The sequence below is a fragment of the Salmo trutta genome, chromosome 13, assembly GCF_901001165.1.
Source record: "Salmo trutta chromosome 13, fSalTru1.1, whole genome shotgun sequence".
Classification (NCBI taxonomy): Eukaryota; Metazoa; Chordata; class Actinopteri; order Salmoniformes; family Salmonidae; genus Salmo; species Salmo trutta.
The window spans coordinates 54,217,224-54,242,079 of record NC_042969.1 but is presented as its reverse complement, the minus strand read 5'-3'; the positions used below and the strand labels follow the sequence as shown (position 1 = coordinate 54,242,079).

The following is a 24,856-nucleotide window of genomic DNA, read 5'->3' as shown; positions in this document are numbered from 1 at the left end:
CCTGGTTTAGGGGACCTGGTTAAGGGGACCTGGTTAAGGGGGACCTTAAGAGAGTGTTACAAGAGCGTGGTAGAGAGTGGTGAAACTACTCCAGGGGCTGACAGGGTTAACATGGAGGATGACCACCACCACAATCAAACAAAGAAGGGATGGAAAATACTAATAAAGGAATACATGAATAAATAAATGAAAGGATGGACACAGAGGCAAGACACTGACGTGTGTGTGTGTGTTTCTCAGACCTTGCTTCTCTGCGAGTGGGGCTTCGTCTCCTCAGATTTAGGGACCTGGTTAGGGTCACGCATGCGGACGGAGGGTCACAAGGGTACAAAAACGATCATTCCTGACTTACGCAACACCCAAATCACTGTTAGAAAAAAGGGTTCCAAAAGGGTTCTTCGGCCGTCCCCATTGGAGAACCTTTTTGGTTCCTGGTATAACCCTTTTAGGGTTCCATGTAGAACCTTCCGTGGAAAAGATTCTTCATGGAACCCAAAAGGGTTATACCTGGAACCAAAAGGATTTTACCTGGATCCAAAAAAGGTTACTCAAAGGGTTCTCCTAAGGGGTGGGAACCATTCTAGGTTTTTTTCCAAGAGTGTATTGTACATTCTTTGGGTAAACATCTGATAGGTGGAACCCAGGTCAAATATCTGCTTGGGTATGAGAAGTGTTTGCAAATATGCAGAGGATACATGACTGAAGTTGACACATCCTGAATCACACAATTACCAATCTACTGGAAAGACCTGTGGAGAGAGACTTCTGTGCATTTGGGAAGGCTCTGAAGCCTGAATCCTTACCAAACACACAGATTCTCTCAAGTCTTTTACCAGACTTAATCATATCTCAATCATCCTTATCCCAACGTGGGAAGTCATTCTCCAGACTTAAACCACATCCTTATCCCTACTTTCCATTATTGATTTCAGTGGTCAACGCACAGACTGGTCTAGCTATCTATCTATGCACTCTGCATGCGTTTGAATGGTCCCCATCCTCCAGTGATGCTTGTCTCCGGTTCAACACAGTGGCTCTGACATAACCTGGTCCCAGATCTGTTTGTGCTGTATTGACAATGACCATAGGAGTTGGCAATACAGCAGCATCAGATCAGGGACCAGGGTAGCTCAGACATGACAGACAGTGGAGGGGATGGGGGAACAGCTGTAGCTCAGTGGGGGACTACTTGTCAACACCGCTGGGTTAGATCAAAGCTAGGGGTCAGTCTTAATGCATCCATCTTTGATCCCTCTGAGACGGGCTCTGTGATCAACCATTCCAGATAGAGGCTTTTCAACTGCTCCACCATCGATTTCTCTAGTCTAGTTAGTAGTGCGGGTTGATGTGGCGCTGTGCTCTGTAAGGGACTGTTGGGACAGAGAGGGGTCTGGTAAGGACCGGCTCAGAGGTGGCAGCAGGCCAGTGTGGCCTCTGTCCTCACTCCTCCTGGCGCACTTGTCATCAAGCGCTATCGATCTCCTTTCCTCCTTCGCTCACTCCCCCTCTTTCAAAAGCTCTCCCACTGTCCCCAAATGGGCATTGCAGAGCTGCCACCACCACCACCCTCTTCCTGCCCCCATCCTGCCTAAAACCCCATTCACACAGAAGATCCCAGAACCCCACAGGCACAGTGCAGCAGAACAGGACAGAGAAGTCAATGGGTTTTAGAGGGAGCTCGTTAACTTGGTCCGGTTTGGCTCATTACTCAATCAGGACCAGAGATTGGACCCGGTCGTCCCGGCTCCTCAAAATAAGGGCGGGCCGCGCTTCCCCTCCTATCTTCCGTGGCTTAATAATTTAACTAAATTTAATGCTAAATTGTAATTTTTCGCCTCCATGGCCTATTTATTGCCTTACCTCCCTACTCTCTACTCTTCTATATTTGCACACACTGTACATAGATTTTTCTATTGGGTTATTGACTGTACGTTTGTTTATCCCATGTGTAACTCTGTGTTGTTTTTGTCACACTGCTTTGCTTTATCTTGGCCAGGTTGCAGTTGTAAATGAGAACTTGTTCTCAACTGGCCTACCTGGTTAAATAAAGGTAAAATAAATCAATAAATAACGGGACCCTTCTGCTCGTTGGAGAGGACCCTTGAATAAAATCTCAGGAAGTGATGAACGTGTCGCGCTTTCATCACCACGTCCATGCCAGCAGCAGTGGGAACTTAGAGAGAAGAGAAGGAAGGAGAGAAGGAAGAGAAAGAGGAAGGAGAGAGGAGAAGGAGGAGTCTCACCTGCATCCTTTCCAGCATGTCGAAGAACTCGGCAGACTGAAACATACAGACAAACAGAGGTGATTATTTTACTACAATGGCATACAATTATAGTGAATGCAGTGATAATGTATCAAATAGTCCTGGACCAATCTGATCGCTATAAGTAGAGTGAACTGTATTTCCTAAATAAGAACAAAATTAATTCATGGTGGATATTTTCACTTAGGGTTAAATTTGCTATAGGTTGAGGTGTGGCTTTGTGATGTCCACAGTGTGAGATGGTTTAGGTGTGACCAAGGGGTTTCTGGGTATTTTCTATGGAAATGGAGGGAGATCTGGTCACTGAGGCTGCGTTCCAGGCTGACTACATTGAGATGTACAGTACAAGAGCTAACCACATCATGTGATATAGCAATCTGATGCCTGACTGGGCAGACATTGCAGTGTTAACAGTAGCAGTGTAGGGCAGTATTCAGTCTGCAATGTAGCCTTGAACATGACCTGAAACCTCTCAAACCCAGTAGTAACTACAATTGTCACACCATGATCATCTCCCAGCTAGCAGCATTTCCACACTGGTTCCCAATAAAAGCTCAATGAGCTGAAACAGAGCAGATAAGGAAGGAGAGTCCTACACCCTCTCACACCCATATGTGCAGAATATTATCCAAACACAGATAACCAAGCCCACTCCACTTCCTCAAAACAGTCACTCCAGAAAAATGAACGGGCTGTTGTTGTGCTCCTATAAAAGTTCCGGGTCAAAATATTACTGACAGGATGATGGGAAAAGAAGTACAAACAACTAAATATTGGTAGTACATGTAGTGCATTGTCATTATTGTAATAATCATCAAACAATTCAAATAACTAATGTCAATACGGGAACCACTCTTAGCTGAATGAGAATGGGGATCAGGAAGTAAGCTTGTCATTAACACATGATCCCATTATGAGTAGCTGTCCAAGATTTCGACAAAAATATGATGACCTACTATTAATTACAATACATTTCCTTTCAAACATTTTTTTAATTAGGCCCTATGTTAATAGAAGATTAACAGGGATTGCAGGGACTCCTGAGTGGTGCAGCAGCCTAAGGCTCTGCATCTCAGTACAAGAGGTGTCACTACAGTCCCTGGTTCAAATCCAGGCTGTATCACATCCGGCCGTGATTGGGCGTCCCATAGGGACTTGCGTCGTACGGGTTTGGCCGGGGTCGGCCGTCATTGTAAATAAGAATTTGTTCTTAACTGACTTGCCTAATTAAATAAAGGTTAAATAAAAAATAAGCAGCTTTTCTGTGTGATCCTGCTTTCCCTATTCACAAACAACACAAGGGTGTGGGAAAATACCAGTCGTTATAAATATTATAAATAAGTAAAGGATGAGTCAACAACATTATTTGAATATGAGAGTACAGAATATGAGCTTTAAAAATGTCATTGATTTTCACTTTAATAGGTGATGGACGAAAAACTCTACAAAGAAACAAGGCCTTGACAGTTTTTGACCTGATGAAGATCCATCTTGCATTAAAACGTTGTTTTATACAGTGTTGTCCTGGCCTTTTTGTGTCTTTATAATGAATGCCAGTCAATCAACAAACACATAGTTCTCTATGTGACAGTCAAATGTCATACTCAGGAAATATGCTAAAGACACAAAGAATGAGGACTACAGACTACAGAAAAGGATGTGGACTACAGAAAAAGGAGGACCGAGCACGCCTCCATTCTCATTGACTGGGCTGTAGTGGAGCAGGTTGAGAGCTTCAAGTTCCTTGGTGTCCACATCACCAACAAACTATCATGGTTGAAACACACCAAGACAATTGTGAAGAGGACACAACAATGCCTGTTCCCCCTAGGGAGACTGAAAAGATTTGGCATGGGTTCTCAGATCCTCAAAACGTTATACAGCTGCACCATCGAGAGCATCCTGACTGGTTGCATCACCGCCTGGTATGGCAACTGCTCGGCCTCTGACCGCAAGACACTACAGAGGGTAGTGCGTACGGCCCAGTACATCACTGGGGCCTAGCTTCCTGCCATCCAGGACTTCTATACCAGGCGGCCCTAAAAATTGTCAAGAACTCCAGCCACCCTAGTCATAGACTGTTCTCTCTGCTACCGCACGGCAAGCGGTACCGGAGCGCCAAGTCTAGGTCATAAAGGCTTCTTAACAGTTTCTACCCCCAAACCATAAGACTCCTGAACAGTTAATCAAATGGATACCCAGACTATTTGCATTGTCCCCACCCCACCTCCCATTTATACGCTGCTGCTACTCTCTGTTTATTATCCATGCATAGTCACTTTAACTCTACCTACATGTACATATTACCTCAATTACCTTGACTATGTACCGGTACCGCCTGTATATTGCCTCGCTACTGTTATTTTATTGTTGCTCCTTAATTATTTGTTATATTTCTTTCTTTTTTTTCTTTCTTAAAACTGCATTGTTGGTTAAGGGCTTGTAAGTAAGCATTTCACTGTTGTATTCGCCACATGTGACAAATACAATTTGATTTGATGAGGAACACAATCAACTACATTGTTTGAATCACAGGTTTCAGGTTTCAAAGTTGGCAAGTAGAGCACGCAGACTAAGGCAGCCAAAGCACTACCTAACCAGAAATACACGAGGCACCGGTAAAATGCATCTTTTCATACAGTGAGCCTAATGGCATTTAAATGTACTTTTTATGTCATATTTTATGCAGACACTAATGACAAAGCTAAACACAAATGCTTTGAAAGGTGTGAGCTTCAATGAGTCCCTCTGACATTAGTGCTGGCCTATCTACCCAGGTACTGATAACCCCTTATCAACGCAGCCATTAAACCCACGGCATTACAGCAACATGTTATATCATAGTCGAACACCACCGGCAATACCACTAAACACACCAAGACCTAGAAAAACCATGTCTTACCTTTAGATATACAACCTGGTACTCTGTAAACCAGGAAAAGGATCCATTTCAAAACATCTCGTTAGTTTCCCGGGATATCCAATCCACCCCCGCTCAGGTGAACATGCTAATCCCACAGCTGTCAGTGCAGCGGGAGTTTTCGTTTAGTTATTCATTAACCTGCCACAGTGTCCCAAACCCACATAGCTAGTCCCACAGAGTCAACACAGAGAGGCAGGCTCACGTAGCCCTACAGATGGGCACTGTAACCTTGGTGATTCATCGTCGTCCCCCGTCTGAGGTGAGAGAACTGCTGAGGGCCACTGGGGGCTGTGGTGGGCCTCCTAGGGGCCAGACGGAGATCTATCAACCGGACGCCAATCAGAGAGGAACCGTGACGTGAGCGGAGCGTGGACAGGCTGAGAACCAAGGTGCAAAAGATCGGTCTGTTTGTCCTCCTCTGCCTCCAAGGCTGGCCCACCACAGAGTCTAGATGTAAAATACCAATCTATCGGTCTGTCTGTGCTGCTCGCTCTCTCTCTCTCTCTCTCTCTCTCTAGCTCTCTCTCTTATCTCCCGGGGCAACCTGCTGCACCCCCGCTGTCCACACCAAGATTAGAGGGAAGGACTGGCACTGGGAGGATTCAAGCACCACGGTCTCCGGGCACACAGCCCGTAACCCATATTCACTCACAGCACTAGTGCTGCTTTTCGAGTGTAACACCAGCATTCCACTAGTGTGTAATACCCACCCTGATGTAATGCTAGGGAAATGATGTTTCCATAGCTAGGGCTGACAGTGAGGACTTGTGAAGAGCAGAATCAACAACCTCTGCATAAACAAAACACGTGCTTAATGAGAAGGTGTTAAAGTTCCCAAGTTAGCCTTTGTTATGTAAATGCAGCTGAAAAGTATCAGTGGCCTGGCTTTGGCCCCAAGTGAGAGCAGGTCCACAGGGGCCACGGCGCATTGAGACACGGAAACAGAAGATGGAAACAGAAAAGTCTGAGCCTTTTGGGTAAAACACTGGCGTAAATCCATTGATGTACAATTGAATACACTTAAATGTAAAACCTGTCATACTAGGTCTTACTTTCTGCAGATGTTATCACAGGTGCAGCGAAATGCTTGTGTTTCTAGCTCCAACAGTGCAGTGTGTCCCTAGTCTCATACTGTCAACAGCATAGACATATGCATAAACACTTTTTCTCATTACAAACCTTCTTTCATTCACACTGTTTTTGCCTGTGCAGATGTTTCTCTCAAAGCAAATGTACCAGTTGTCAGGTATTTACAAATGAAGCAGTCACACGGTATTGGAATGCGCTGTCAGTCCTCCTGTAGCACAACACCGCAATACACATTCTGGCTCCTCAGTCGGACTAGAAAAAACGGCATAAACAGCATAAACGGTTTCCTCGCTCTCTCTTCCTCTTCTTTCATGACCTGGTCTTCACCTCCTTCATTTCCTTTATATCTGCCTTAAACAACCCTTTCTTCAACAACCAAAAAAACCTCCCTCGTCCTTCACTTTGTCCTTGGAGAATGGGAGAACTTAGTGCTCTCTGCTACGTTCAGCTTTCTCTTATTTCATTCAAAGCCCCAAACAGGAATGTCAAGTACTGCTGTTCACTGACTAAGTGGAACAGGTCCTGCCTGTGTGTCTACCCACATTTACTTTCATCCTTATTCACTCTTCTAATTTGAACCTCTGCCTCTGGTTCAGGACAAGGAACTACGGAAACATTTTTAATAAACTATTTACACACTTTAGTTTTGTCTTAGAATGAGTAAGGCTTGAGACTTGGGAGTGGTTCCTTATCAAAATGATTCATTATATAGCAACATGCGCGCGCGAACACACACACACACACACACACACACGCAAAGGGTTCTATCAGAGAGGTGTCAGCCTGGCAGGATTGTAGGTAGGTCTGGAACAACAGCAAACATGCTATGCCACACCAGCTACTACCAGTGAGTAGCACAACCCCAGCGGGCTGAATTGGGTGCAGATGATGTCATTACAACCAGATGAGGTCATTGAATCTGCAAGCATAGAAATGGAGCACATAGAATAGATCCACTGCTTATCAAATTGGCTTTCAATGAGAATGACAGATCTATAACTCACATTTGAATGTGAATTTGTCGGGTCGGCCCACAGAAGCTACATGTACTGGACTTTTAAAGAGCGTCTGAACGCAGCGACGTGTTTCTCTGTTGCTCATTAAGAAAAACTAGACTTTAGTCTTGGGGGTGTGGTTCGATGTGGCAGTTACTGATGTTTGTCCCCCATGAGACATCATAGGAACAAAGACCATATTACTTCCTCAACATAGTCTGAAGGAATCTATGTAAGATTTAAAAATGTTGCACAAGGTGCTGTCTTGTGTGAACAAAGTCATATCCGCTGCTCTGATGGGCAGGTCTGTCTCACTGTCCTGTATGTGTGTTCTGCGATGGGATTGAATAGAGCGCAATCACCTCAGATGTGTATCTCGTGTTAATGGTGTCATGACGTTGCCCTCTCTCTGGGAACAGGGAGCACAGTTGACCCCCTCCCCCTTGCACCATCCCCCTACCTACCTCTCCCTACCCAGACCCTGTGAAGGCGGTCGTAAAATTCTAAAGGAGAATGTCCCGCCGCATGGCCCAGTTGAGACAGAGAGGGGTTTCATAGAGAGACAAAGGAAATTCTTCCAACTCACAGAATTGGGGAACCGAACGACATTTATGTTCTGGAGAAGGTATAAAAGATCGGTGAAGAATCCAGCTACGAACTGGTCCGCTTGGTACAATTTTGTGATACCCATTGGAAACAATAGTACCATATTACCATACTAAGGTTTATATAATAGCCTCAGCTATGGGACTTGCATCTAAATGGTTGTATACAATGATTTAATAAGATTAAAGCTATTTGGAATATGTTGAGAGGCTATGTACTGATGTTAATGTGATAGAATTGTATTTCTGTTCAAAGCTTAACTCAGTCATCGGCATGCCCCCAGGGACACAGACAAGCCTTTTTCTGTCATTCCGAATAAAACCCCCACCCAGGGTTACTTTCTTCAGACCAGGCCTCCACTCCATTACGAGTTGGCCAATAGGTTTGACCATACATTCTTCTACTGAACTTTAACCATACCACGTGGTTAAACTATCGATACAGAATAAGAACAAGTCTTTGATAGTCTGCAGCTAGAATTCGGTATCATTGAATGCGAAAACCCACGAAACATCCATTCTATAACAATGTTAATGAATGTCGCTTTGAAAGATCCATTCTAACCGAGAGAGAGAGAGAACGCGGACAAAAACTCTCCAACAGGACAAAAACAACAAGGATCCCGACGACACACTGAGCATAAATATATATATTGATTGCAATTGTTCCCGAATGAGTGAGCGTTCATGTGCAAAGGGTTAGCATATCAATTGTTAATATTTATCAACTCTGTAGGGTCTTTTCAGCTTCCCTTTATGACCCTTTGTTTTAACAAGACACCAGCCATGCCGGTTTAGCCCACTAGGGCACATTTCTCTACCAATTCTTTGTGACGATAATTACTGTTTGTATGCTTTCTGTGAATTACTTAGTTTAGTAAATAAATGATTTTAAGATAATTTATGCATGGATGACTTTTAGTAAAGACTGGGTTCGTGCAGATACAACAATTTACGACGTTTGGAATGAGACTGGACGCGAGGTAAAATACACCATTTGAACCAGAAGATAATCGGCCTATACTATAATATAATATATAATGTTATAATATAGGAAAGTTATATTAGGAAAATTATAACTTTGTAATCTGAATATTTTCCTTGGTGCCCCGATCTCCTAGTTAATTACAGTTAAACGATTAATCAGTTTAATCGTGTAATAATAATTACAGGGAGTTATTTTGATAAACATGTCTTCAGTTTAATGGTGCCCAAAGACACGACAATGGGCAAGTCACCATTGTCAAAATCAAAACCCAACCCTCAAATAAGTCATGACAACTCACTTGCAAAACTTTTTCTGAACAAAATTAGCCCATTTACACTTTGTAGTCAATTTTGAAACTAGATGAAATGTTCCACATAGGCTGTTTTCTATCAGAGAAGTAGTTTCTTTCCTTTTAGTTGCGCTTTAAATACTCAGTCAATATCATCACCCTGTGTAAATGACTGGTCAATTGATTGATTATGAATCATCCCAAATCAAATCCTATTTTATTTGTTACGTACAGTGCACAGTTTACAGCAGGTATAAAATGTGCAGCTAAATGCTAGTATGCTAGCTCCCTCAATAGTGCAGTACAATAATCAATAATAAAGAAACAATTACAAGTAATAGAAGAGGTAGTATGCATAGTAACAGTCTCATGCTGCACTTTGGTCCGCTTCTCCTTACGACAACCGTGACAGGTAGGCCGTCATTGTAAATAAGAATTTGTTCTTAACTGACTTGCCTAATTAAATCAAAAATACAGAAAAGAACATTGTTGAGCTCCCCATCTCTGTGCCATACGGATTCCCCCTCCCCTGCTTCACTCTTTCTTTATTTCTCTCTTTCTATTTCTCTGTATGCTACACTTTCTAATCCTTAACTCTCTCTTTCCTCTTCTCTCCCACTTCCTTGTTTATCTCTCGCCCTCCTCCTTGCAGACTAGAAAAGGGGAGCCAGCCTGTTTCGAGGTGATACTACACAGCATCCTTCACAGAAAACCATCTATTTCTCTTTTATCGTTTATTGAATCAACCTTTAAGAGCAGTCTATTTCTCATTTTGGGGCAGAATACATTTCAAGAGACTTATTATAATCAGAGAGTGCACAGATTCTTATGCTTTTTCACTTCAGACACTTGTTGTCAAACAGTATACACTCTCTCCCTATATATATATATATATAGACAGTGCGTTTGGAAAGGCCCTTCTCCCCCGATTGCTCAGTTTCGACGGGCGGCTAGCTCTAAGAAGAATCTTAGTGGTTCCAAACTTTTCCATTTAAGAATGATGGAGGCCACTTTGTTCTTGGGGACCTTCAATGCTGCAGAAATGATTTGGCACCCTTCCCCAGATCTGTTCCTCGACACAATCCTATCTCGGAGCTCTACGGACAATTCCTTCGACCTCATGGCTTGGTTTTTGCTCTGACATGCACTGTCAACTTTGGGACCTTATATAGACAGGTGTGTGCCTTTCCAAATCATGTCCAATCAATAAAATGTACCCCAGGTGGACTCCAATTAACTTGTAGAAACATCTCAAGGATGATCAATGGAAACAGGATGCACCTGAGCTCAATTTCGAGTCTCATAGCAAAGGGTCTGAATACTTATGTAAATAAGGTATTTCTGTTTTTTTGGGGAAAAAAGGTTTTTGGTTTGTCATTATGGGGTATTGTGTGTTGATTAATGAGGTAAAAAAAAACGATTTAATCAATTTTTTAATAAGGCTGTAACGTAACAAAATGTGGAAAAAGGGAAGGGGTCTGAATACTTACCGAATGCATTGTATATTTTTTAAATTATTTTTATTTCACCTTTATTTAACCAGGTAGGCCAGTTGAAAACAAGTTCTCATTTACAACTGCGTCCTGGCCAAGATAAAGTAAAGCAGTGCGACACAAACAGCACAGAGTTACACATGGGATAAACAAATGTACAGTCAATAACAATAGAAAAATCTATATACAGTGTGTGCAAATGTAGTAAGATTAGGGAGGTAAAGCAATAAATAGGCCATAGTGGCAAAATAATTACAATTTAGCATTAACCCTGGAGTGATGGATGAGCAGAAGATGAATGTGCAAGTAGAGATACTGGGGTGCAAAGGAGCAAAAAATAAATAACAATACGGGGATGAGGTAGTTGGGTGGGCTATTTACAGATGGGCTGTGTACAGCTGCAGCGATCGGTAAGCTGCTCTGACAGCTGATGCTTAAAGTTAGTGAGGGAGATATAAGACTCCAGCTTCAGTGATTTTTGCAATTCGTTCCAGTCATTTGAAACAGACAACTGGAAGGAAAGGCGGCCAAAGAGGAGTTGGCTTTGGGGATGACCAGTGAAATATACCTGTTGGAGCGTGTGCTACGGGTGGGTGCTGCTATGGTGACCAGTGAGCTGAGATAAGGCGGGGCTTTACCTAGCAAAGACTTATAGATGACCTGGAGCCAGTGGGTTTGGCGACAAATATGAAGCGAGGGCCAGCCAATGGTCGCAGTGGTGGGTGGTATATGGGGATTAGGTGACAAAACGGATGGCACTGTGATAGACTACATCCAATTTGCTGAGTAGAGTGTTGGAGGCTATTTTGTAAATGACATCGCCGAAGTCAAGGATCGGTAGGATAGTCAGTTTTAGTGAGTGAAGGATGAGTGAAGGATGCTTTGTTGCGAAATAGGAAGCCGATTCTAGATGTAATTTTGGATTGGAGATGCTCAATGTGAGTCTGGAAGGAGAGTTTACAGTCTAACCAGATATATATATACTGTATAGAAATAAATATAGAAATAAAGGCCCTACATTAAAATAGTCCACAGAAAGACAAGTGTTGGATCTTATTGAACCTGGCAGCTCTCTCTGCCTCTCTCTACACTCCAGAATGACCTCTAAAGAGTTACCCTCTATGAACAGTGAATGAAGCCCATCCAGGCCACACAGAGCTGACTCACTGCGTCATACACACTATTCCTTTTATAGTGCACAACTTTTGGCAAGGCTCTGATCAAAAGTAGTGCACTATTTAGGGAATATGATGCCATTTGGGACACAGAGGAGTCTGCTCCCAGGCCCAGTCAGTGGGACGTTCTGTCTGCCACTGACTAAGCTACCTTGTTCCTGTGACGATTACAACACTAATAGAATACATGTAAATGCTACCGTGGTTCCTCTCAGGGGTGTTCTGATTGGCCAGGTTCAGACAGGTTCAGTGCACTGACATCATTTTCAGTTTTTCCCACTGTTGCACAAAGCCAAACAATACCATGCTCACTTGGGTATTTACTTCCACACTGTCCTATCCAGCACGGTTCCAGCAACTATGGTGGATGGGTAACCAAGCCAGCTTGGCTCGGTAGTGTGAAAATAGTACGATGAGTGAGACGGACACAAGGTGCTACGTGTCCTACCTTCATGGTGGGCGGGGCGGTGCGGGGGGGCGAGGGGGGGCAATCTCCCAAGGGCACGTTGGAGATGGTCAGCAGTTCCTGCTTCCTGGAACACATCAAACACAACAAAGAATATTATAATAAGGCATCATGTCACATACAGAGGATGCAGAGGCACAATGAAAGTACACAGGACAGATGCTGCATCACATCTCACCCTACTTCACTGAGATGCTAGGGTGGGAGGTAGATGGGAGAAATGTCATTCCCCTAGACTGTGCAGCAGCTGGTTGGGCCAGGCCTATTTATAGTCCATGTATATAACGTTGGCTCAGAGTTACTACTCCAGTCATGTGGTCAGGAAAACCCCCAAACCCTACTCATACTCCTAGAAGGAGAGAAAGGCTGTCTGGCTCTTAGACTAAAGACTAGATCTCCAACATATCCAGCCAACTGAAGTAGTGGGTGTCCAGTGAGTTTGTGGGGCTTGTATCTCTCTCTCTCTCTATCTCTCTCTCTATCTCTCTCGACAAATAAAGTTTGGCTTGATTTATTTTTAAACAGTTGGAGTATAACAGACTGCAATAAACACACTCTCTCTCTCTCTCTCTCTCTCTCTCGACAAATAAAGTCTGATTTGATTTATCTTGAAACAGTTGTAGTATAACCGACTGCAATAAACACACTCTCTCTCTCTCTCCATCTCTCTCCCCATCTCTCTCTCTCTCTCCCCATCTCTCTGGGAGAAGAGGTCTGTGGAGAGTGAATGTAGTAGCCGAGAGGCCCAATAATGACTCACAATCAGATGCTCAGTGACCAGCTGAGGTGGTTGTTGAGAGGCCCCCAGGGGAGTCCGGGGGCTGAGAATGATCACACATTAAGAGGTGTTCACTTATCAAGAGGAGACAGAGTGGGGATTCAGAGGTTGATGTGAGAGGCGAGACACAGGTTTGTAATTAGTAACATTCTCTTGACAGAGTTATTAAGACGGTTATCGAACACCGGATTTCATTCCCAGCCTCTGTTTTGCCCTCTCGTGTGTCAAGTCAGTGTGGTCCAAGCCTTAATGTGGACTGGAGAGACCACACTCATTTAGTTTATTGCAGTAGGTTATACTCCAACTGTTTATACTTATATTTCCCTCACTAACTTTAAACATCAGCTGTCAGAGCAGCTAACCGACCGCTGCAGCTGTACATAGCCCATCTGTAAATAGCCCACCCAATCTACCTACCTCATCCCCATATTGTTTTTATTTACTTTTCTGCTCTTTGGCCCACCAGTATTTGTACTTGCACATCACCATCTGCTCATCTATCACTCCAGTGTTAATTTGCTAAATTGTAATTACTTCGCTACTATGGCCTATTTATTACCTTACCTCCTCACGCCATTTGCACACACTGTATATAGACTTTTTTTTCCTATTGTGTTATTGACTGTACGCTTGTTTATTCCATGTGTAACTCTGTGTTGTTGTTTGTGTCGCACTGCTTTGCTTTATCTTGTCCAGGTCGCAGTTGTAAATGAGAACTTGTTTTCTACTAGCTTACCTGGTTAAATAAAGGTGAATTATTTTATATATTTTTTTTAAAATAGATAAATAGAAACATTTGAGTTAAGAAAATATTTACTAAATAAACTAACGGAGAAAAAAGTAACACAATAAAATATCAATAACAAGGCTATATATACAGGGGTACCGGTACCGAGTCAATGTGTGGGGGTACAGGTTTGTCGAGGTAATTGAGGTAATATGTACATGTAGGTAGGGGTAAAGTGAGTATGCATAGATAATAAACAGAGAGTAGCAGGAGCGTAAATAAAAAGGGAGGATTTTGGTCAATGCAAATAGTCCGGGTAGCCATTTGATTAGCTGCTCAGAAATCTTATGGCTTGGGGGTAGAATCTGTTAATAAGGAGCTTTTTGGACCTAGACTTGGCGCTCCGGTACCGCTTGCCATGCGGTAGCAGTCTATGACTAGGGTGGCTGGAGTCTTTGGCATTTTCTTGGGCCTTCCTCTGATACCGCCTGGTATAGAGGTCCTGGATGGCAGGAAGCTTGGCCCCAGTGATGTACTGGGCTGTACGCACTACCCTCTGTAGTGCCTTGCAGTCGAATGCCGAGCAGTTGCCATACCAGGTGGTGATGCAACCAGTCAGGATGCTCTCGATGATGCAGCTGTATAACTTTTTGAGGATCTGAGGACCCATGATAAGTATTTTCAGTCTCCTGAGGGGGAATAGGCATTGTTGTGTCCTCTCTACGACTGTCTTGGTGTGTTTCAACCATGATAGTTTGTTGGTGATGTGGACACCAAGGAACTTGAAGCTCTCAACCTGCTCCACTACAGCCCCGTCAATGAGAATGGGGGCGTGCTCAGCCCTTCTTTTCTTGTAGTCCACGATCATCTCCTTAGTCTTGATCAAGTTGAGGGACAGGTTGTTGTCCTGGCACCACACTGCCAGGTCTCTAACCTCCTCCCTCTAGGCTGTCTCATCATTGTCGGTGATCAGGCTGACCACTGTTGTGTCGTCTGCAAACTTAATGATGGTGTTGGTGTTGTGCTTGTTCACGCAGTCGTGGGTGAACAGGAAGTACAGGAGGGGAATAAGAACACACCCCTGAGGGGCCCCTGTGTTGAGGATCAGCGTGGTGGATGTATTGTTACCTATCCTTACCACCTGAGGGTGGCCCGTCAGGAAGTCCAGGATCCAGTTGCTGAGGGAGGTGTTTAGTCCCAGGGTCCTTAGCTTAGTGATGAGCTTTGAGGGCACTATGGTGTTGAACGCTGAGCTGTAGTCAATGAACAGCATTCTCATGTAGGTGTTCCTTTTGTCCAGGTGGGAAAGGGCAGTGTGTAGTGCAATAGAGATTCCCTCATCTGTGGATCTGTTGGGGCGGTGTTTGAAATTGGAGTGGGTCTAGGGTTTCCTGGATGATGGTGTTGATGTGACCAGCCGTTCAAAGCACTTCATGGCTACAGACGTGAGTGCTACTTGTCGGTAGTCATTTAGGCAGGTTGCATTGGTGTTCTTGGGCACAGGGACTATGCTGGTCTGCTTGAAACATGTAGGTATTACAGACTCGGTCAGGTACAGGTTGAAAATGTCAGTGAAGACACTTGCCAGTTGGTCAGCGCATGCTCCGAGTACACGTCCTGGTAATCCATATGGCCCTGCGGCTTTGTGAATGTTGACTGGTATAAAGGTCTTACTCACATCGGCTACGGCGAGTGTGATCACACAGTCGTCCGGAACAGCTGGTGCTCTCATGCATGCTTCAGTATTGCTTCCCCCGAAGCGCACATAGAAGTAATTTAGCTCGTCTGGTAGGTTTGTGTTCTGCCTTGCCGATGCACAGAAAACCCAGCAAACTGTATTATCCATGTCGTCGTTCAGCCACAACTCAGTGAAACATAAGATAATACAGTTGTTAATGTCCCGTTGGTAGGATAGTCTCGAACGGAGCTCTTCCTGTTTATTCTCCGATGATTGCACATTGGCCAATAGGACGGATGGTAGAGGCGGGTTACCCGCTTACCGACAAATTCTCACAAGGCACCCTGTATTGGCGTCTCTTCATGTAAATGACAGGGATTTGAGCCTGGTCCGGCATCAGCAGTAAATCCTTCGCGTCTGACTCATTAAATAAAAAAATATTTGTCCAGTTCGAGGTGAGTAATCGCTGTTCTGATATCCAGAAGTTATTTTAAGTCATAAGAGACGTTGGCAGAAACATTAAGTACAAAATAAGTGACAAACAACGCAAGAAAACACACAAAATAGCAAAATAGGTTAGGAGTAAATCAGCAGCCATCCCCTATGGCGCCATTCCTTAGCTAGCAGCTAAAATAAATGGTAAAAAATAATATAGAATTAAGATAACAACACATGCAAAAGGTTTGTAGGACATTCTTCACTAATATCAGTACTCAATATCAATACCAGAAGAAACTTGATGGGAAGAAAAACCTCAAAAGCACAATGACAACATCATCAAAAGGATAATGTATTGCAGGAGGAAATTCTACCTGAGATCAATAGTGGATATCAATATCAGAGAGATACATAACATGCAGTACTTTAACTCCATCTGCTTCACAGTAAGTGGAACAAGGAGGCCAACGTGCAACTTATTTCTCTGGTATTTGGGAAGTAATTCAGCCGTCTCGCCATTGGATAATGTAATAGCTTCAATGTGTGAAAGTAGCATGCTCACGCCACAGTGTTCAAAGGAAACAAGAGAACACTTGACTGCATTCGACTGCTGATCTTCCCATTCTGAAAGAGAAACATGCTGCAAAGAATAGCCAGCTCTGGCTCCTTCTCTCTTTCTCTCAGTCCCTCTCTCTTTTTCTTTCTTCCTCTGAATCCCTCTCTTTCTCGTCTTTCTCTTACTTCTTCTCTTCCTCTTTCTCTCACTCCCTCTCCTCCTCTCTCCCCTTTGTTCTTTGAGCTGTTAGTATGAGCACAGGGCCCGGTGTGCTGAGTGCTGGAAACAAGTGGTCATGCCCCAGACTTTGCCTTCCATTGGCCCAGCCACCCCAGGCTTCTCCCAGGCTTCTCCAATGCTTTCCATAGGGTCAGCCCTAAGTACCAACACAATGTAGCACTGTCTCTAGCTGTCGCTAGCAGTTAACACTGAGCCAATGGTGGACACAAACTAAACAGAGTACAAGTACAAGCAGGAGAAGTTGGCTTCCTTCCCCCATTTACGCAGTTGACTGAGATACACAGAGTGTACATAGCAACTGCTACAGCTCCAGAGAAACATATTATTAGAAAATGTCAATTTCCAGACTCCAAACTTTTGTAGCTCAGAGCTGACCTGAGTGGAAAACTTTGTTCAGACCCTTGCCCCTGGGCCTGGTCACTGTCGTCTGGGCCTAGCTTTAATAACAGCAGTGGCGGTTCTAGACCATTTCAACTGGGGGGGCCAAGCTGGGGCCAGTTGTACTGTTAGAGGGGCCAGTTACATTAGACGTTATTGTTGTCATATCGTTTTCTTCACTGCATTGCAGGCATTAGCAGGCAAAAGACCATGTTCATAATCATCATCCTTGCCACTGTCTAATAACGGATGTAAAAAAAGAACATAGAAAAAATTAGTTATGTAAAAATTATTTCATACTCCACATTTAGGGGGGCCACAAGGGGGTCCAAAATTGTTGTCACCCCCCCCCCAGAACCGCTAGTGATTAACAGCCAAGTCTCAACATACACACACACAGCTCCCAGACAGAAACAGTGTGTGTGTGTGTGAGACAGTGTGTGTGTGTGTGAGACAGTGTGTGAGAGACAGTGGTGGCGTAGTCTTTCCTTGCTGCCTGTCTCGGTGGTACTAATGAAACAGCTCCTGCGTCACCGTGAATGGCTCTCTCTCCGGGAGGGGTGGAGAGAAGGAGGGAGACGCAGCATGACAAAGGAAAACAGAAGGGAGGGAGAGAGAGAGAGAGAGAGAGAGAGAGAGAGAGAGAGAGAGAGAGAGGCCTGATAGTGAATGGCCTGATAGTGAATGGGAAGGTTAAAGCTAGAGATTCTTTTGAGCTCTAACACTTTGACAACCACACACACACACACACACATACACACGAACGAATGCAGACACACACAAACCAGACAATTAATAAAAGTGTGTGGACTCAGGCCTCCCGAGTGGCGCAGCGGTCTAAGGCACTGCATCGCAGCGCTAGCTGCGTTACTACAAACCATGGATTGATACCGGGCTGTGTTGCAGCCGGCCGTGACCGGGAGACCCATGAGCCGACACACAATTGGCCCAGCGTTGTCCGGGTTAGGGAGGGTTTGGCCGGCAGGGATGTTCTTGTCCCATCGCGCTCTAGCGACTCCTGTGGCGGGCCGGGTGCAGTGCACGCTGACACGGTCGCCAGGTGTACGGCGTTTCGTCCGACACATTGGTGCGGCTGGCTTCAAGGGTTAAACGAGCAGTGTGTCAAGAAGCAGTGTGGCTTGGCAGGGTCATGTTTCGGAGGACGCATGGCTCTCGACCTTCGCCTCTCCCGAGTCCATACAGGAGTTGCAGCAATGGGACAAGACAGTAACTACCAATTGGGGACAAAAAGGGGGGGACAAAAACAAGTGAATGGAGATAATGATATGACCTAGGATTTGTCTCCTATCTTGTATCGCCCAATAAACACCCTTCATTATCTAGCCTAACTCTTTCACAATCACCACCCAACTCCTTTATTGATTTTAATTGGACCTGATTCAATTCTAATTACATCTGTTCACCTAACGTTCCAACAACATGCCTCCATGTTTCACCTATTGATTACACCCTGGAGAGATGACAGGCACTGCACATAGTGTACTGTACCTGCCTCAGCTAGTATCAACACATAAACAGGGGAGAGGGAGGGGGAGAGAGTGAGGGAGGAGGAGAGAGTGAGAGAGGGGGAGGGAGAGAGATAGTTCATTTTTATTGTTTTTCACTTTTGTTTATTATCTATTTCTTGCATTGACAATGTAAACATGTTTCCTTAAGCTGAATTGAAATTGAGAGGGGAATAGAGAGAGTGAGAGAGAGAGAGAGAGAGAGAGAGAGAGAGAGGGCATACAGGGGAAAGAGACAGAAGATGGAGAGGGAGGGAGGGAGGGAGGGAGGGAGGGAGGGAGGGAGGGAGGGAGGGAGGACAATGGCCCCTAATTGTGATGTTCTATTTCCAGCCAGATAAAGATATTTGTTATGAAACTCAATAATGAAGTTGATGATGCCGCAGAATTACAATTACAGAAGCCCAATCATTCCTCTAATGAATTTAACAAAAAACAAAAATGAGGGAATACATTAATCTGCCAGCAGGACATCATGGCTGAGAGGAATCAAGTGCAACCCGTCCATTAGCGCAGGGTTTCCCAACCCTCTCCTCTCCTCCCGGACATTTCACATTTTTGTTTAAACCCTAAACTGGCACACCTAATTCAATTAGTCAAAGGCTTGAGGATTAGTTCACTAACGTCTGCGGAGGACAGAGGAGAGTCTAGCGTACTGCCCAACCTTTTAACTGTCCGTATGCTGGACATCAGCAGCATCAGCCTATAGACTGAGCCATAAATTTAACGATCATCATCATCATCATCATTATCATACACCATGGCAGACATAGCTGGCATACATAGCTGCATTAATCAGGACCATGGCAGAGTACTCTACAGTATGTATAAATTATGCACTGACATAGCCCTGTATCAATAGGAGATCTGCCCGGTGTAAAAATAGCAGTGAGGATGGATGTGCTTGTTCCTCCCATCTATCCTAGCAGATCAGATAGGCCGTCCAGTGCCACGGACAGTCAGACACAGACCAATGGTGTAATGTAATGAACGTCAGTGTGTGAGGTGTTGAAAGGGCTGCATTCTGCAGGCTGGGATGATGGCTCATGGCTCCCAGTATGTGGCTAATACAAGTGAAGTGGCCCTTTGAAGGAACCCTTACCTCAGCACTGGCCACAGGGGAGACAGTAGCTAATCATATACCTCTAAAATGTTAGCACACTATTGTGGCAGTAGCCAATCAGGACCCTTTAATTTTTCAGGTATATGGGAGCAGTGGTTTAACAAGGATTCGTGGCCTCCACAAAGGGTTAAGGGGAGCCAATAAGCCCAGTGGCACATTGAAGGCCCCTTACCTATTCACTGGGCACTGTGGGGCCAGTAGCCTGCAAGGAACCCTATAATGTTAGCATATACAGTAGTAGCCTGGGGGGACCAGTAGCCAGACAAGGACCTCTCATCTCCACATAGGCTACAAGGGGGCCAGTTGCTCATAAGCCATAAGGAATCCCATAGGCACCCAGGTAACTGAAGAGGTCAAGAGGGCTACTTCCTGTTTCCTGCTGGGACTGACTCCCAACTGCACACAGTCAGTTCAATGTCTAGTTTTGATTTACATTTGGTTGAGTTGTCAACTAACGTGAATTCAATGTGAAATCAACCAAAAATGTCACCTTCATTGGATTTAGGTTAAAAGTTTGGTGAAAAAAAATACTAAATTCCCTTACGTTGATGACTTTTTGCAAATCCAATTGGTTTTCAACGTTGATTCAACATCATCACATCTAATTTTGAGGTTGAAATGAAATGGAAACAACGTTGATTGAACCATTTTTTTGCCCCGGTCCGATGGATATAAAGGCTATTTACAGATAAAGGGGTCAAAGAAGAGAGGAGCCCAGCCAGTCAACCGAATGGCTGAGGAACACATGAGCACACACACCTTGCTGGCAGAGTTCTAGAGAGTGGAGGGTACACTGCGAGGGATTGATTTGTTCTCCCAAATGAAACCTGAATGAAGTTGGGAAAAGAATTACTGCCGCGGCAACAAAATCGAAAAAGGGAAAAAAATCAATCGTAGAACACTGTGTAAACACTTTGATTGACCAAACCTTGCTGAGATAATGACCTCTTAGAAAGACACCTTCTCTCAGTACGGAATCCCAAACTCAATAAGAAGAGCAGTGCTGTGGACTCCAGGGCTTGTATTCATAAAGCGTCTCAGATAAGGATGATCTAGGATCAGGTCCCCCCCCCATCCATGTAATATTATTCACTCAGATTAAAAAAGGCAAAACTGATCCGAGATCAGCAATCCTACTCTGAGATGCTTAATGAATGTGGGCCCAGATCTCAAAGGAAAGAAGCAGACAGCTGCCATCACCGATGGCATTTTGTAATGGGTAGTCTAACAGTCAGCATTTCTATATAGCATACACACACACACACACAAATGAAATGAAAACCGCCTGACGATAACATAATATCCCCTTGCCTCATCTAAGCGGAGATACACTGTGTATATGAAGCCTTGGATCCGGTTGTATTACCAGAGTGATTACGTACAGCACAGGAAACTGCTGGGAGGAGAATAGACATCGGACATTGAACCACACAATCACGGGATAACTGCATTAATGCCAGAGCCGATACAGATGATTCATGTCAAAATCATCTTTCACTGACTCCAGACCAGTACACGCACTCCTCCAGTCTAGTGAATACAACCATCGGTGTTGGAACAGGGTGACCGGATCCTGTTCCTGGAGCGCAACCCTCCTGTAGGTTTTCACTTCAACCCTGTTCCTGGAGCGCTACCCTCCTGTAGGTTTTCACTTCAACCCTGTTCCTGGAGAGCAACCCTCCTGTAGGTTTTCACTTCAACCCTGTTCCTGGAGCGCTACCCTCCTGTAGGTTTTCACTTCAACCCCAGGTGTTACTAACCTGATTTATCTTATCAACCTGCTAATTATTAGAATCAGGTGTGCTAGATTAGTGTTGGAGCAAAAACCTACAGGACGGTAGTGCTCCAGAACCAGGGTTGGGCAGTCCTGTCTAAGAGGAAACCATGTGCTGTGTATTGAAAATGAGACCGTTTTTAAAGGCACAGTGCAGTAAAAAAAAGAAGATTTTTCCTGTGTTTTATATATATATTTCCACACTATGAGGTTGGAATTAGGGCTGTTAAGGTGACCGTATTACCGCCGTTTAGTCACGGTAATTAGGCTTCTCCCAGCTCTGATGCTGCTGATGGTCATTAGTAGCCTACCAAACTTGCTAACTGCCTGGTATCAGCACTGTCCCTATAATCACTCTGACATCAATGCAAATGTAGTCGAAAAACTACTCATGTTGCGCAACATTTCTATAGGCTATGCAGTGGCGTGAGAAAACAGAGTGATGGGCTCTATTAAAAAGAGGAGGATCCCATCAGCTTTCTATAGGCTAGGCCTACTATATTTACTTCTCAATTTCCCTAATATGAAGCACATTGCTTCTCTTTTCAACAGGAGTATAGCCCACCTGTCTGGCATGAAAATGAACCACGGGAAAAGCATCCTCCATTCACTATTTAGATGACATGTATTTTGTTCCTCCTGACCCTGTTCCGAGACAGGTGCATGATAATGGTCCATCCTAAACTCAAACAAATTTCACACATATATTATTTAGTATATGTAAAGGCAGGATTAAATCAAGAATAGTCTGATGGGTGACAGTATTAGCCTATCACTGAATGATGAATGATGCCCATCTTGGGTGCGGTAAGGCAAGATATACTGTATGCCTTTTTTGCGACTTTTTCCAATCATAGTCGCACACCTCATGTAGTATACCCCAGAGGCCTATATGTTTTGACAAGGTTTGTATCACAACTAAAGTGGCCAAATAACTTCTTAAAATGAAGCACATTTATCCGCTTTACAAGAGGTGTAGAGCCAAACTGGCATACATAAGCAGCGCGTGAGTTTCAAGTTTGGGGAAGATAATTTTCACCATAAAAATGCACTTTTATAATAAAAGCATTACATGCATAATCACATTCCTGGTCACTTTTCAGAATGGTGTTTTCCCGCTAATGGAACACTCGCGCGTTTATCCTACTGCCGTGTGCGCATTGTTGCGCTTATAATGTGAAGAAATAACCTAATAGTTTATCAACACTTTAAGCTAAACGTTCTGATCTGTTGTGTCAGCCTTATTGCATATAAAATGTTTTTTGATGCTAGTGGTTTGGGGCCTATCGCAACCCACAACAGTCCCAGACTATGTTTGGAATATTTATTTCTCGCACAGAATAGAATAGGTTAACTTCAGTACTATGGGGGATAGTAGACTGGCATAGCCCAGTGCTTTTGCTGTTTGTTAAGCTTACTCATCTCGTTGGCGGACGAAAAGTAAATGTGGACAGTTCTTCCAATATCTTCAATATGCGCCTCGGAAATGGATAAGGACCCACGCAGTTGCGTCCCTGATGTGTCTGTCTTTCATTTGTATCCTGTGAGAAAGACCCCGTCACGTGACGGAGAGCCATGCGAGTACCGGGAGCAGGGAATTAGAATCATTATTTTCAGCCCAAGGGCACAACAGCCACTGGCCGCCAAAGGCATGGATGTTTCTGGGGGCATTACCGCCACACAAAGGGGATGCCGCCGGGAAATTCGAGGCATTGTCACGTGCTTGATGAAGTGTGCACAACCTGCATTAAAAAAAACAAATCAGAGCTCATGCTTTTCATACGACTTTTTTCAAATCCTCATTAGAGTCGCATCATGCAGCTTTACAATGTATTAAACATCAAAACATATACCCTAATGTTTATATCACAACTAAAGTTACAGAAATAACTCTAAATTAAGTATGTAGGAGTACCTGTTTCTTTGTTAACTGCTCAATTTAGAATAGCCACATGAACGCACTCCCTCAAATCATTTGGAGAAAATATCCTTTCTATTTTATTCAGCTCTGTTCAACTGTATTCATCATACTATAAAATAATGCCACGGAATTCTAAGCAAATCTTGTCTGCTAAATGAACTAGTGTAGTCCACAGCCATATAGCCTAGCCAGATCAGGACCTAACATAAGGACAACTCAGAGTATGCTATTCTGTTCTTCTTAAATAGACTACATTTTATTCATATCATGTTTCTTTAGACCTGTCTAAAATAAATCATGGATTTATTGTGAAGGTGCAGGCTATATTACATGGATTTATTAGACTTTTTCAAATGTAGATGTTCCAAAGGTCTGCATCAGTGGCTTGTAAGCTATGCGTGGAAGCCAGGAGATGCTACATGTGTTTATGTTAAATAACGGTCGATTACCTGACGGAATTTCATGACTGCCACAGCCCTAGTTGGAATAATACTGTGAAATGTTGAAAATTATGTTAATGACTTTTTAATGTAAGAGCTGTTTGAAAAGACCACCTGAAATGTCTCCCTGTTTTGGTGGGATAGCGTTTTGGCCTGCCTCCTGCCTATTGACATCACCAGGCAGTAAATTAGTTAATAGACCAATAGAAAAGAGAGTTCCAAACCTCTCTACCAATAACAGCTAGTTTTCAGTTTTCCCCTCCCCACTCAGACTACTTCCAGACAGTCCTAGCTAAATTCTGGTTTGAGAAATGTCTCTTTGATAAAAAAAAACATTTTAATTGAAAACAATCACAGTAAGGTACTTTATTGTTACCAAGAAATGATTTGATATTGAGATAAAAACGACTGCTTTGGAACTTAAGAGTGAAATCTCATTCCGCCTTATGCATCTCCCCAGTCCCACGTTTTCCTGTTGTCATACTGTCAGATGGGGTGATGATTTCCACTTGTCCTTGTACACCTGCTCTCAGGTTAGCAGCAGCATGAGCTCCTAACAGAGACAGAGGCTGAGATCTGTCTGAATCTATGACCAGCAGAGGAAAATAAGAATTGGCTTTGAGTATTGATGTATTGTGTGCATTAGAGTTAGGGATGTGTGACAGGGAAATTAGGACAGAACAGACACGAAAACGCACTCTCTTGCTGTCACACACAAATACACACTTTGGCATGAGCACAAACACACACACACACACACACACACACACAGTCACACAAACGTACGCACGCAAGCAAGTACGCACACACACACACAAAATAAACACAAAATAATGGTCAGAACTCTCTACTGCACAGAGAAACACCATAATCACAGCACAGACTCAAACAACTAAATCATTACTACCCTCACGCCTATTCTATGTGACAAGGTAAGAGCCCCTTGAGAGCAACAGTACGACCAGTCCTGAACTGAGAGGCACAGCCTTC

At 43.9% G+C, this 24,856-nt stretch overlaps 1 protein-coding gene across 7 annotated transcripts in view; it reads right to left on the bottom strand.

Moving 5' to 3' along the window:
• LOC115206058 (rap1 GTPase-activating protein 2) overlaps nt 1-24,856 on the bottom strand; it is a 91,559-nt gene that overhangs the window by 21,286 nt on the left and 45,417 nt on the right. For 3 of the 7 annotated variants that reach the window (XM_029772618.1, XM_029772617.1, XM_029772615.1), the window contains 3 exons: nt 12,270-12,354; nt 2,244-2,279; nt 243-287 (listed from right to left, as the gene is read on the bottom strand). In XM_029772618.1, coding sequence (XP_029628478.1) covers nt 243-287; nt 2,244-2,279; nt 12,270-12,354 — 166 coding nt within the window. Of the gene's footprint in view, nt 1-242; nt 288-2,243; nt 2,280-5,166; nt 6,326-6,366; nt 7,037-12,269; nt 12,355-24,856 lie in introns of those variants that run through there. The other 4 variants (XM_029772619.1, XM_029772616.1, XM_029772621.1 and 1 more) reach the window with 4 other exon arrangements.